The sequence below is a fragment of the Diabrotica virgifera genome, chromosome 9, assembly GCF_917563875.1.
Source record: "Diabrotica virgifera virgifera chromosome 9, PGI_DIABVI_V3a".
Lineage (NCBI taxonomy): Eukaryota > Metazoa > Arthropoda > Insecta > Coleoptera > Chrysomelidae > Diabrotica > Diabrotica virgifera.
This window is the reverse complement of record NC_065451.1, coordinates 137,819,996-137,833,535: the sequence shown is the minus strand read 5'-3', so window position 1 is coordinate 137,833,535 and position 13,540 is coordinate 137,819,996. Positions and strand designations below refer to the sequence as shown.

At 33.1% G+C, this 13,540-nt stretch overlaps 1 protein-coding gene across 1 annotated transcript; it reads left to right on the top strand.

Moving 5' to 3' along the window:
- The first annotated feature begins 1,595 nt into the window (after nucleotides 1-1,595).
- LOC126892223 (uncharacterized) lies at nucleotides 1,596-2,528 on the top strand. The gene is made up of 2 exons (XM_050661726.1): nucleotides 1,596-1,739; nucleotides 1,967-2,528. Exons 1-2 carry the CDS (start codon nucleotides 1,645-1,647, stop codon nucleotides 2,361-2,363), a joined length of 492 nt encoding a protein of 163 aa, XP_050517683.1. The 5' UTR covers nucleotides 1,596-1,644; the 3' UTR covers nucleotides 2,364-2,528.
- Nucleotides 2,529-13,540: the final 11,012 nt, after the last annotated feature.

Here is a 13,540-nt window from a genome sequence, read left to right as displayed (position 1 = left end):
AATTAAGTGGAGGTGGAGTTCTAATATTCATTAACAACTATTTTCAATCTCAGTATGTTTACATTGTTAACGATCGCCTAGAACAGCTTTAGATTTTGTTTCAGGTTCATGGGTCTCAATTTGTTATTGGAGATGTTTACATTCATCAAATGCCTATTTAGTCTTATGTATATAAATATCCAACACTGTCATTCCGTTGAAAATATTGTTCAGCTGTTTTCCTCAGTCAGGATCCATATATTTGGTGACTACAATTTACCGAACGCGTTATGGTTTAATGATGATCATGGTGTATTCGTTAATTGTCCAGTAGGAGACCCAGCTTTGGATGTTACTCAAGCGGTTATTTAAAATTTTATCAATGTAATTCTATATTAAACGAAGAAACTTATTTTTGGATTTGGTCTTTTCTTCAGTGATAAGGAACTGACTATTGTAGAAGCAAGTGACCATATGAAAATAGCTCTGCATGGTCTGAAACCCACGATTCAACCATCAGATATCAAATTTTATGACTATTATACGAGGTATGTCAAAAAATATGAATTTCACTCAAGAGTAGCTTTATTTATCACAATTATTTGGAAGTTGATTGGAATTAAGAACTATATTCTAATTTGCATTTTCATCCTTCTAATTGAAAAAACAAATTGAATTTTATTTTTAATTATGGATAACCTACATTAGTTTCAGTTATGACAACTCTTATATTATTAATTTTACGAAAAAAAGTTATTCTTTGTAAAAAGTTATTGAATACAATGGATCCCATTCCCATATTTGTGATCCATACTGGTTCGTATAATTGAATTCTTCATTAGTTACTAGGGAGTGTTTTATTCTTTTATGTCCTCTCAATGTGTATGGGCTGAGAGGATCATCCAAAGACTAAAATCAAAATATAAAAATAATTAGTAACAAATATTTTGTTTTGATACTACTGGTATACCTTAAGAGTTAGCAAGTTAGGTTTCATAACAATACAAGTCTGGTAAACGATCTTCATGTCTATCCAAAGATGTTTTACAAAAAAAAAAAAGAATATTGTACAGTTTGGACACCCTAACATTCCATTAATTTTGATAGAAGTACTAGGTTGAGTGTGTGGTAGTATTTTTTTTTCTTGTATTAGATTTTAATTTTGCAAATCTGTTTTGGTCAGTAAAAACTTTTATCAATTTATAGTTTTTGGTAACCAGATAACAATTGACGTGATTTGTCCTATTTGTTATTCAACGTGCGTATATTTTAAGGTCATATAATTAAAAATTTATCAATAATCATGTAACTAGTTGTTATTAAAACGTGATTATATTTTGGGGTCAAATAGTTCAAACTTATCAATAATCATACAAACACGTTATTTTAACGTGATTGATATTTTTATCAGGTCAGAAAGGACAACGCAAATGAGTTGTTATTCAAACTTACGGCATTTTTATCGATTAGAAAGGTTACCTTGGTGTAAATAAGTTGGTTTCGATGTCATTGCATGATTCTTTTAAAAATATAAATTCATCAATATCTTACAAAGTCATATTAATGTCAAATATTTTTTTATCTCGTTTTCTCGCTATAAATACAGACAACTGTTTAAGGCTAATCAAATTGTTAGCAGCACGTATATCGAAAACAACTGAAATCATGTCAGTCATTCCATCACAATTAGTAATCCTAACAGGGGATCCCGTCAATTTTCCAATTCAGACGGCTTTGGTAATCATGAGGGAGCTGTCTGTGTAAGTATAATTTTATTATCTATAATTTTTTTCTGCTTATTTATTTCACCATATCTTTAATTATTTTATTTTATTGTTTATTACATTGTCTTCGTTATTTGTTTATGTCTATGTACAAATTTATATTTATTTCATTTCTTGATACGTATTTTATTGACTCTTACTAATGTTTTTTCCTGTATTCTATTTATTACATTTTTATTAAAATTTACATTCATTATTTTTAGATTTGGTGTCAAAGATATCTCACTGAAGAAAGACAGGATCTTTATTATGCTTTCCTACACACCAAATTCAAAACATCTGCAAAGAAAAATTTTAAATCTTCCAATCCGCTACATGCGGACAAAAATTCAATCAGAGGAAGAATTCCAAAAAGTGGAAGAAGCGGTAAAAAGATACCGCTTCAACCTACTTGACGACGAATACGAGGACATCGAAAAGCAGCAACAAATCCAGACAACTTCAGGTATAAAGAGAACGCTCTACATCCAGAGAACAGACCAATTAGCAAGTAAAAAATCCAAACCGAGTACAAATACAAGCAGTACTCCTGTGGTGGAGTTGGACGATGATGACTATGAGGACATAGAGCATTTTCTAACTCAGAGGACACCACAATGAACATATAACTATTATATATTTCATTTCAGATCCTCTGAGGAGTAGAGAGAAGGGAGAGATAGAACTTTAATTATATAAAATAAACCTATTAAATATAATGTAAGTTAATTTATATATAATGTTGAATAGATTAGGTTAATTGTAATAAAATACTTTTTAATGTTATTAACTTCTTTTTTATTTCGTAGTTATAATTTTTCTATTCAATCATAAAATAGCACGACCTCTATGGAGAAAATAAAATATTCTCTTGGTAGCCCGGCGAATAGCAAATTCAAGCTTTATAACAATAAACTATGAAAGGCGATGTAACGGAATCCTTTTTCCGACAATACATCATGCAAACACCGTTGGGGCTAACCAATTCGTCTCTTACTGGAGAATACAGTAAAATGAAATGGATAATTGCATTTTAGTTGGATTCTTACTCTAGCATACTCTGGTGGGTTTCTTCTATAAATCCACCAAGAAATAATTGCATTTTACTTGGCTTCGAACACTCATCTAGTGTCCTCTGATGACGAGTTGACATGACTCGAAACTAGTCGGGCTCCGGTGAGGTTCGAATCCAACTAAAATGCAATTATCCATTTCATTTTACTGTATTCTCCAGTAAGAGACGAATTGGTTAGCCCAAACGGTGTTTGCATGATGTATTGTGTAGCAGATGGATTTATCGCTACAATGTTTTGCTAATATCATTCATTAATTTTTTATCCTACACTATGCTTCTGATACAGGAACTTATTTCAGCTAATTTTGTTCAGATGAATAGATACTACTTTAATATTTGGAGTAAGTTTGTAATTGACGTTTAGTTATTGGTTTGTATTTTTTAGGAAAAAAAGGACTATATGAAAAAGAAAATTCGATGCAAATTTTGCGAACAAGATTTTGACACAAAGAACTTGACTAGACATGGAGAAAGGAAACATTCATGTGAAGACGAGTTCATCAATGGAGTTACAAGACCAAATAGAAAAGTAGATAACAACAATGACATAATCTATTACCCGTGTGCCCACTGCAAAGGTTTATTTGCTAAAAAATACCTAAAGCGTCATTCAGTCTCTTGCATTATAAAGAGAAACAAAGACAAAAACTAATAAATGCAACCATATTTCGAATCGCAAACGGGTATGGCGTGCGCAATGGACGCAACTAATGTCTCCCGACTTAATGTCAAAGATCAGGTAAGCTACAAAATATAAATACCATCCCTAAACTTGTTATGGTTTTGCTCGCAATATGCCACAAAAGTAACGAAATTGCTTTTATCACCGTTCATTAAAAAAATAACATTTTACATTTGCATTTTTATAGATATCTCTATTTTTCATAATTCTTGCACTTATGACAGTAACTTTTTTTAGTATAATGAAAGGTGATGAGATAAAAGATATTCTTATTATACATTTTGGAAAATCCTATTAAAAAAAAAAACAAAAAGGAAAACATTGCCTACTCTTGTAGTAATAGGATGAGAGAATTGTCACGACTATTAATTGCTTACCGGAAATTAGCCAATAACTCCCAGCTATCTCTTAAAGATATATTGCTACCAAAAAATTTTGATATGACCATATCTGCAGTAAGAGATATATCAGGCTATGATCCTATTAAAAAAGCTTTTACATCACCGAGTTTAGCAATGCATTTAGGCACATCACTTAAACAAGTTTGCCAAGAATTAATGCATCTGATTTTAAAAGAGTGTAATGGTTTTAAATGTGAATCATCAAATGATTCTACCATTTGGTTAAGTAATATAATAAACCTTAAGAACTTATTCAAAGTCGATGGAATATTCAGCTGTCATCTTTAGCAAATAAAGATTTGCAAGAAAAAAAATGGAATAAACCTCTATTATTACTGTTGGTGAGTGACATAAAAAAATTTAGAGATGAAGCTTTCAAAATTTCTTATGAATGTGAACAGAAGTTTATTAATAATGAAGACGATCAAATTACTTATAAATTATTGGCACGGTGATCACTAGCATTATTAATTCTTTTTAGCCGATGAAGAATAGGCGATGTGCAGTTTCTCAAAGTCAAAGACTATAATGATGACCGTAAAACAAATTTTGCTGACTTCGAAAATGCTTTAACAGAAGTTGAAAAGTTATTAACCAACAAACATAATGTGTCGTAAATAGTGGAAACGATTCAAGAGCAGTCGTTATTCTAGTACCAGAGGAATTACAAAAATTAATTGGAACATTGCTGAAACACCGGGAGAAATATCTTGCGGCTGATAAAGAATATGTTTTTGGCTTACCAGGAAGTTCCATAAAATGGGGAAAAGGTGACGTTGCATTTAGAAGACTTACACAAATGATTAAGCTAGAACACCCAGACGCTATATCCAGCAATAAATTAAGAAAACATATTTCCACGGTGATGCAAATATTTAGTATGTCCAAAGATGAAACAAAACAGTTTTCTGACTTCATGGGACATACAGAAAAAACGCACCATGAATTTTATGAGTAAGTGCCAAAGATTGTTTCTTGCCTTTTCCAAATGAAATTTCTCTTTGTTACCAAGAATACATCATATTGCATTTATTTTAGACTTCCGGTGGATATTTATCAAACAGCAAAAGTGTCCAAAATATTGTTAATGATGGAGAAAGGATCGCTGCCATTAGAATATAAAGAAAAATCGCTATCCGAAATAAATTTTGATTTTAATGAAGAATGTGTGTTGGAAGAGGAAATAAAAGGTAAGACCATTTTGTGATAAAATAATATACAAAAACTAATTTTATAAATTTTAGATACCGGCGTTTTGAATACGACCCCAACCATAAAGCCATCACAGAAACTGTCAATGGCCACAGATAATCTGGAAAACTTACAAAACACGTTGACAGGTAACATACATACAAATATGTATGGCTTTCTGTAAGGCTAGAAATTTACATAGTGATAATTCATAGCACACCAAGGCTAAAAACCATGACCTGGCAGGCATCAGCCCTGCACGTGTATCGACCAATTGAATAGTTTAGTGGATAAAATAAACATTCTCCTGTAAAGTTTAAATTTAAATATGTGTTTTAGCGTTGATTGATGTATTGGAGGGTTTTAGTAAGTAGATATGACCAATAGTTAAGAATACGTCCAGAACTATGAGGTTTTCTATGCCAGTCAATTCTCAGGGAGTTGTTATGGGTTCTAATGAACCGGGTATCAAGAAAGGGGACTGAGCATAGATCATCCTCATGTTCAATTGTGAACTGTAGTAGAGGGTCGTAACTATTGAATACCTGTAAAATTTCTGTGGATCCATTACTAGGAATAAAGAGGATTAGGTCATCCACATACTTTTTTACAAAAGGAATATAGAAGGACAATTCTGGGATCACCATATCCAGTAAATGATTCATCACATAACAGGTCAAAATGGGAGAGATAGTACCTCCCATAGGAGTTCCTTGTATTTGTATAAACACAGTATTGTTGAATGTGAAATAGGTGTTGTTAAACAGAAAGGAGATGAGTTTTTTGAAATATTCCAAGCTGATATTGCAATGAGAACTAATGAAATTCCAATTGTTTTCAACAGCTACTAAAGCTGCGTCTAGATGTACATTAGTGAACAATGAGACTACATCCAGACTGATAATAACATAGCCTTCAGGTAACTGATAGTTGTTAAGTTGTTAAAGACATCAAATGAACTTTTCACGTAATATTCATTAGACATATGCATTGGTCAAAATCTCAGTCAAAAAAGATACTAATAAATTAGTAGGAGCACCAATACATGCAACAATGGGACGCACTGACAGTTGTGGTTTATGAATTTTAGGTAGAGCGTAAAATTTGGGTATGTCACAGAATGCCAATGCAATGAACAAAAGGAGTGACATAAATCAATTAAGCACTATTTACTCCTACCTATTATATTTGGATGACCATTCTCATTCCAATGATGTCTCAACAACTGGTTCATTGTAAAGTTTCCAGCTTTCAGTATATTGAAAATTATTTTGTTTACAATATTGGTTTTTCACCTTCAAACAAATTTTCTGGTAAATTTTGATGTATATTCTTACAGTAGTCGTACCACATAAGAAAAAGAAAAAGAAGAAGTGGTGTCATTTGCAATGTCCAGGAATGACATTTACTTCTAACCTCACATTTCACAGTTGCCGGCACACGTGGCATGTAAAACTGTTTTTAATTGTCTTTTTCTTATGTGTTAGTGTAGAAAATAATTTGTCAATTTGGTCTTTTACACCATGTATTTTTTAATATTTGACTTAATCAATAAGTGTTGCGTAAAATTGTCACCTGTGAGTAGAACATCCACGGAAAATAAATCTCATTAACGTAAGTTTTAAAACCTTTACACCTTGTGTTATATGTTTTCGGGGATGCTGTACTAACAGTAGCACTATATTTCAGTTATTCCTGATGATGAAAATAAACATTTTCGAAAGCTTGAAACTTAGTTAAAAGAGTACACTTATTTCACCGCTGGTAATCCCAATAAACCTCAAAGCTCCGTTTTCTAACGTTGTCAGCAAAGACTTCTTTTTCCTTTTCTTTTTAAGGCATGGGATTCTATCAGAACATCGCAAATCGCTATGGTGACCTCGCTGTACGGGCACTCAAGGATTGAGCAAAGACTAAACAAAAATTGGCAAGAGAATACAACAAGAGGTGTTTTCTATTACGTTGTAGATCATCTAACATTTCACCTACACATATCATACATTCCACTTCATCCATCGCAAAATTGTTACAAAGACAGGATATCCATTCGAACAAGGATACTTTACAATTTACCAGGTTAGAAAACAGAATTTTGAATTTAGAAATTTCTAATTGCATTAAAGTCATTCATAATTTAGAGTTTAACTTACCAAAACTCAAGAGACATCATTGACTTAACTTATGAATTCATTTTTAACAACTTTTCTAGTAAACAACAAGTTTTATATAATAGAACTTTTCATAAGATCAAATTAGTAAATACTAACAAATATAATAAGTTATTTAATCAAGAGCTGAACTTGAAACTAAAGACAAATACGGGTTGGATTAAGAACCTTTCCGATGGAACTTTAGCCGATGATATTTCTAGATTTTTGTCTTTGGGTCCCAAGTTCAGTATAGAACCTATTGTAGGGAAAGATATCCCTATCAAGGATATGTTGGCTGACGTTGAAACAATTATGCATTCTGTCACTGATGCACAGCAGAGGGACGTACTCGCAGCTAAATCTACGTACATCATAACTGACTATTTACATAAAAACAACAATAAAAATAGCTTCAATTTCTTCAGAGCTATGTTACATAAAACTTGTAAGTTTCTTAGTGAAAACACTAACATTATTGTCATGCCTTCTGACAAATGTAATGTAACTGTAGTTCTGGAGAAACAAAAATATTTAGATTTATGTCTCGAATTGCTAAATTCTGATAATATACAGTGTGTTTCTAAATTCATGCGACAAACTTCAGGAGATGATTGCTCGTATGAAATTAATATGGGTTCTTCCTATAACAAAATTTCCTCAGCCCAACCCTTAAGGGTGATATCACCCATAAAAGGTGGTAACTAAAATTGAGTTTTTATTTATTTTTTTTAATTTCAGTAAAGCTAGAAACTTGAAATTCTGTAATTTTCGTGCACTCGCAAAGGACTAACCACGTGTATTTTTTCAATATTCCTGTTACATTATACGGGGGTGAAATTAGCAACCCTTACTTTATTTCATATCAAAACTTTTTTTTCGAGACGAAGTTGTATGAAATAAAATTTAACTTAAAATCCTGGTTTTATTTAAAACTTTTTTTATTCTTAAATTTTTTTCCCAAAACCAATAGCTGCAGAGAAAAAAAATAAACATAATTTATAATTTTTTTAAAAAATTGAGTGGAAAACAGTAAAGATGTAAAATGTGATACGATTCATAATAAATGCTGGAAATGACCACCTCTACCTTAATGTAGACTAGTAGGCTGCTGTCACTTCGACATTTACCGTGTTTACTTAATGTTTATTCAAATTTTAATAGACTGATGTCAAACACTGTTGTTGGTAGTTACCAATCGAAGTTTACTTGTAAGTTTGTAGGTTGTTATTTTTGCATTATCTGTGTATTGTTTATTTTATAACATGTATACAAACGCTGAAATGGCCGACATGCATTTTGTGTATGGTATGGCAAATGGTAATTGTCGACAAGCTAGACGTCTTTATGCTGAAAAATATCCGCAACGAATAACGCCTCATCATTCCGTATTTGCACGTATTCACAACCGCTTATCCGAAACTGGAATGTTAAAAAGAAATTCAAACAGTACTGGTCGTTTCCGGACAGTTAGAAATGTAATGGTAGAACAAGCAATTTTAGATGAAATTGATGTACACCCGGAAACAAGCACTAGAATAATTGCCAACACCTTAAATATCAGCCATTCATCTGTGTGGCGAGTTTTAAAAGAGCAGCAGTTATATCCTTACCACATCCAACGGGTTCAAGCTCTTTTACCTAGAGATTTTCCTCAACGAGCTAGATTTTGTGAATGGTTAACACACGAAATGCGACAAAATCCTCAATTTTTAAATAACGAGGCACATTTTTCAAGAGTAGCTATCATAAATTTTCACAATAATCAAGTATGGGCAAACGAGAATCCCCATGAGATTATAGAGCACCATTTTCAAAATGTTTTTTCAGTGAACGTATGGATTGGTACAGTAGGGGATAACTTAATTGGGCCACATTTTCTGGCTCAGCCATTAAATGGAATTTCTTACATCAGTTTGACTTGAAGACATCGCACTGAATATCAGACAAAACATGTGGTTCATGCACGATGGTGCTCCAGTACACTTCTGTCGGACTGCTAGGCAACATTTAGATGTAACATATCCCAACCGTTGGATTGGCCGAGGAGGGCCCCAACATTGGCCTCCTCGATCTCCAGAGTTAAATCCTTGTGATTTCTGTTTTGGGGTTACCTTAAATCATTAGTCTACACGACACCCATAGTTGATATCAACGATTTGAAGAATCGTATTCACATAGCGTGTGACACCATAAGAAATACACTTCAAATCTTTGAACGTGTACGGCAATCCATGACACGTAGGCTACGTTCATGTATTTTGGCTAGAGGTGGTCATTTCCAGCATTTATTATGAATCGTATTACATTTTACATCTTTACTGTTTTCCACTCAATTTATTAAAAAAATTATAAATTATGATGTTTATTTTTTTTCTCTGCAGCTATTGGTTTTGGGAAAAAAATTTAAGAATAAAAAAAAGTTTTAAATAAAACAAGGATTTTAAGTTAAATTTTATTTCATACAACTTCGTCTCGAAAAAAAAGTTTTGATATGAAATAAAGTAAGCACGAAAATTACAGAATTTCAAGTTTCTAGCTTTACTGAAATTAAAAAAAAAATAAAAACTCAATTTTAGTTACCACGTTTTTTGGGTGATATCACCCTTAAGGGTTGGGCTGAGGAAATTTTGTTATAGGAAGAACCCATATTAATTTCATACGAGCAATCACCTCCTGAAGTTTGTCGCATGAATTTAGAAACACCCTGTATATGAGAGATTGAACAGAGATCCAACTAATACTGTTTAAATTAAATGTAACAACCTCATCAAGGAATTATGCAGTTCAGGACAAATAGATGATGATACAAAGAAAAAATGAACCGGGTACAAGGGGGGTCATACCCAAATTTTACGATATACCTAAGATTCATAAACCACAGCTGTTAGTGCGTCCCATTGTTGCATGTATTGGTGCTCCTACTAATTTATTAGCATCTTTTTTGACTGAGATTTTGACCAATGCATATGTCTCTAATGAATATTACGTAAAAAGTTCATTTGATGTCTTTAACAACTTTAACAACTATCAGTTACCTGAAGGCTATGTTATTATCAGTCTGGATGTAGTCTCATTGTTCACTAATGTACATCTAGATGCAGCTTTAATAGCTGTTGAAAACAATTGGAATTTCATGAGTTCTCATTGCAATATCAGCTTGGAATATTTAAAAAAAACTCATCTCCTTTCTGTTTAACAACACCTATTTCACATTCAACAATACTGTGTTTAGACAAACACAAGGAACTCCTATGGGAGGTACTATCTCTCCCATTTTGGCCTGTTATGTGATGGATCATTTACTGGATATGGTGATCCCAGAATTGTCCTTCTATATTCCTTTTGTAAAAAAGTATGTGGATGACCTAATCCTCGTTATTCCTAGTAATGGATCCACAGAAGTTTTACAGGTATTCAATAGTTATGATCCTCTACTACAGTTCACAATTGAAACATACATATATCCACACATTCAAATCAACATTTTGGCTTTGAGTGCCTGATAAGATAACGTCAGAAACTCCACGTCTAGAGGGTACAACTGTTGGAAAGTCAAGTTACTGTAGTAGCCAAAATCACATTAAAAGATCGATACTGATCCGTTATGGATCACTTTGATCAGAAGAGGTTTTTCCTGTTTCAACATGATGAAGAAATAGAGAATACCTTAAAACACGTTGATATAGCAAATAAAACTACCTATTCAAATGCAGAAAACACATTATCAAGTACTTTTTTTGGAGAGATCAATCTATACCACAATCAACATTTGTAACAACGAATAACTTGCTGTGTCTGTATGTTGTATTTGTCTTACCGATTTTTCAGATAATTCATTTGATGATTCTATGTTTCAACCTGATGAAGAAATAGAAAATAGGTTAGGGTTAGAACACGTTGATATAGCAAATAAAACTACATCTTCAAATGCAGAAAACACATTATGAAGTACTATTTTAGAGGTGAATCGATACCACAATCAACATTTGTAACGACGAAGAACTTGCTGTGTCTGCACAGCAAGATTTTAACTACAACACAAAAGTAGCTTTAAATGATGGCAACCTAATATGTAAATGCAAGAAGATCAAATGCAACAAAATTCAGAAAAGCAACTTATTTCTTACCTTACCTTTGTTAAATGTAAAGCTAATTTTCCGAAGAACAGTTTAAAGGCTGATTCACATTATAGCTCAGGTCACGCTCCGCTCACGTTCAGCTCAAGGTCCATTCAACTATTCTTACACGCATCGTAATCATGCTATCCGCACTAAATACGACGGTCAAGTTGCGTCCCGCTCTTTTGACCGCGGGGTTTCTCCGAGAGAATAGTTTGATCGTGGCCTGAGCTGAGCGGAGCGAAGTGGTAGAATAGTGTGAATTAGTAACGGTCAGGTAAAGGTACGATTTTCGCAGCTCCACGATGGATGATGAAATGTTAATTGAATTGGTGCGCTGTTGTGAGGAATTGTAAAAGCAGGGAGATATACTCTATTTTGACACAGTACATAAAAATAAAATATGGAAGGACATTGGCATTAAATTAAATAAAACACGTAAGTAAGCATTAGTTGTATAGTTTTATTTAAGGGTAAGTGACTAAAATTGTTAGATTGTTGCAAGAAACAATAATTAGGCTAGATTTGATACCTATTTATGAATTTGCCACGGGACACTCCCAACATCAGAGTTAAAAAAGTCTTTGAATGTTTCTCGGACGAGAAACGCACTTTGATGAGCATTCCCTCCTTGTCTTGGCAATGAATAAAACTGACTTTCTCCTTCTTTTGAGGTTCAGAGAATCCGCTTGAAACCCCAGGTTGTAACGCAGCGTCTTCTAGCAAAAAATTACGCAGGATGCATGTGGCCAAAATGATGTTTTCTACATTTCCGGGTTTGGAATTTAATTTTCTCATATATATGTGAAACTTTTGGGCCAAAATTCCAATTCCATTGCGGGAACGGCATAGCCGGTAATTGAAAAGTCGTTTCTTCTTATTGTTCGTTATTGACTTGTGGCTCTGGGTATGGTCTCATAAGATTCGTTTTCAAAGGAAAAGCAGAATCACCAATTATTACGTACGGTGACATAATATCTGTTCCAGGAAACATTGTTTCGTCAGGAATATGAAGTTCCGTGCTCAAGAGCTTTTCCCAGAATTGAGCTAGTAAATATTCCTGTCACCGTTCTTACCGTAGGAACCTATGTCTACTGCAAATGAACTTGTAATGTGCGTCCACTAGTCCAAGTGGCACAACTGAAAATGTACGTTTATAATTAAAAAAAATGTAATCCACTATTTACAGGCGCTACATTTTCTTCTTTGCGTAGGTATGAATTAATTTAAACAACATGTTTAAATTAATTCATACCTACGCAAAGAACAGTGCCTCTTCTCTGACTACCATCAAATCGAAGAGTACAACCATAATATACCAAAATTCTAGATTGTGATCGGATCGTGACCTGAGCGTCTAATGTAAATAGTGTACAAAATTCTTGATCGTGAGCGGAGCTTGAGCGGACCGTGACCTGAGGGCCTAATATGAATCAGCCTTAAGAGTTCATTTTAAAGCTTGCACTGGAATATCAAGTGCCAAAAACCGTTACGCTATACTAACTGAAAAAAAAGTGCTGTAAGATTACATTCTGAAGCCAATAAAATGGTAAGGGAAAAACTTGTTCCACCTTTAAGAGATGACGACATCGTACGTTTAATAAAGTAAGATTAAGTATGGATTCCGCTTACCAAAAAAAGTTTGCTCATTAGGGAGGATTATTTTACGTAAAAATTATACAATTTCACTTCCGGTTTAACCAGAAATGTATTTAATTTTTAAAATTTGAATAGGTCACCCTGTATGTTAAGATGCCATTTACCAGTATTTTGATTCTGGTTTTAGTGATATACATGTAACACTAGGATACTACTTCTTGTTAACGAGGAAGTAAAACAATTATTGTAAAAAATATCAGAGTAAAAAACAGTTTATACATAACACACAACTTATTAAATGTAAACAAAATGTCTACAATGTGGCGATTTAATTTCTTTCAGACAGATAAACAACATAAATCTGACAAACGATAATCCGGATGTGAGTCAAAAAGGAAAGAAACGAAGATATGGGACAGAAATCGAATTGTTAGGAAGAACAACGATTGCTAAGACGAGCAGGAGGAGGAATTCGAAGGATAATTATTCTACATCAAGCAACGACTCGCACCAGACAAAAAGTGTAAAAAAAACGAAGAACATTTCATTTCGATGGATGTCACAGGCGATGCGGCGAGTCTT

Bases quoted from the DNA above. Each gene is read 5' to 3' on its own strand.
- LOC126892223 (XM_050661726.1), top strand. From the start codon at position 1,645: ATGTCAGTCATTCCATCACAATTAGTAATCCTAACAGGGGATCCCGTC. The intron at 1,740-1,966 runs GTAAGTATAATT...CATTATTTTTAG, and splicing joins ATCATGAGGGAGCTGTCTGT to ATTTGGTGTCAAAGATATCT.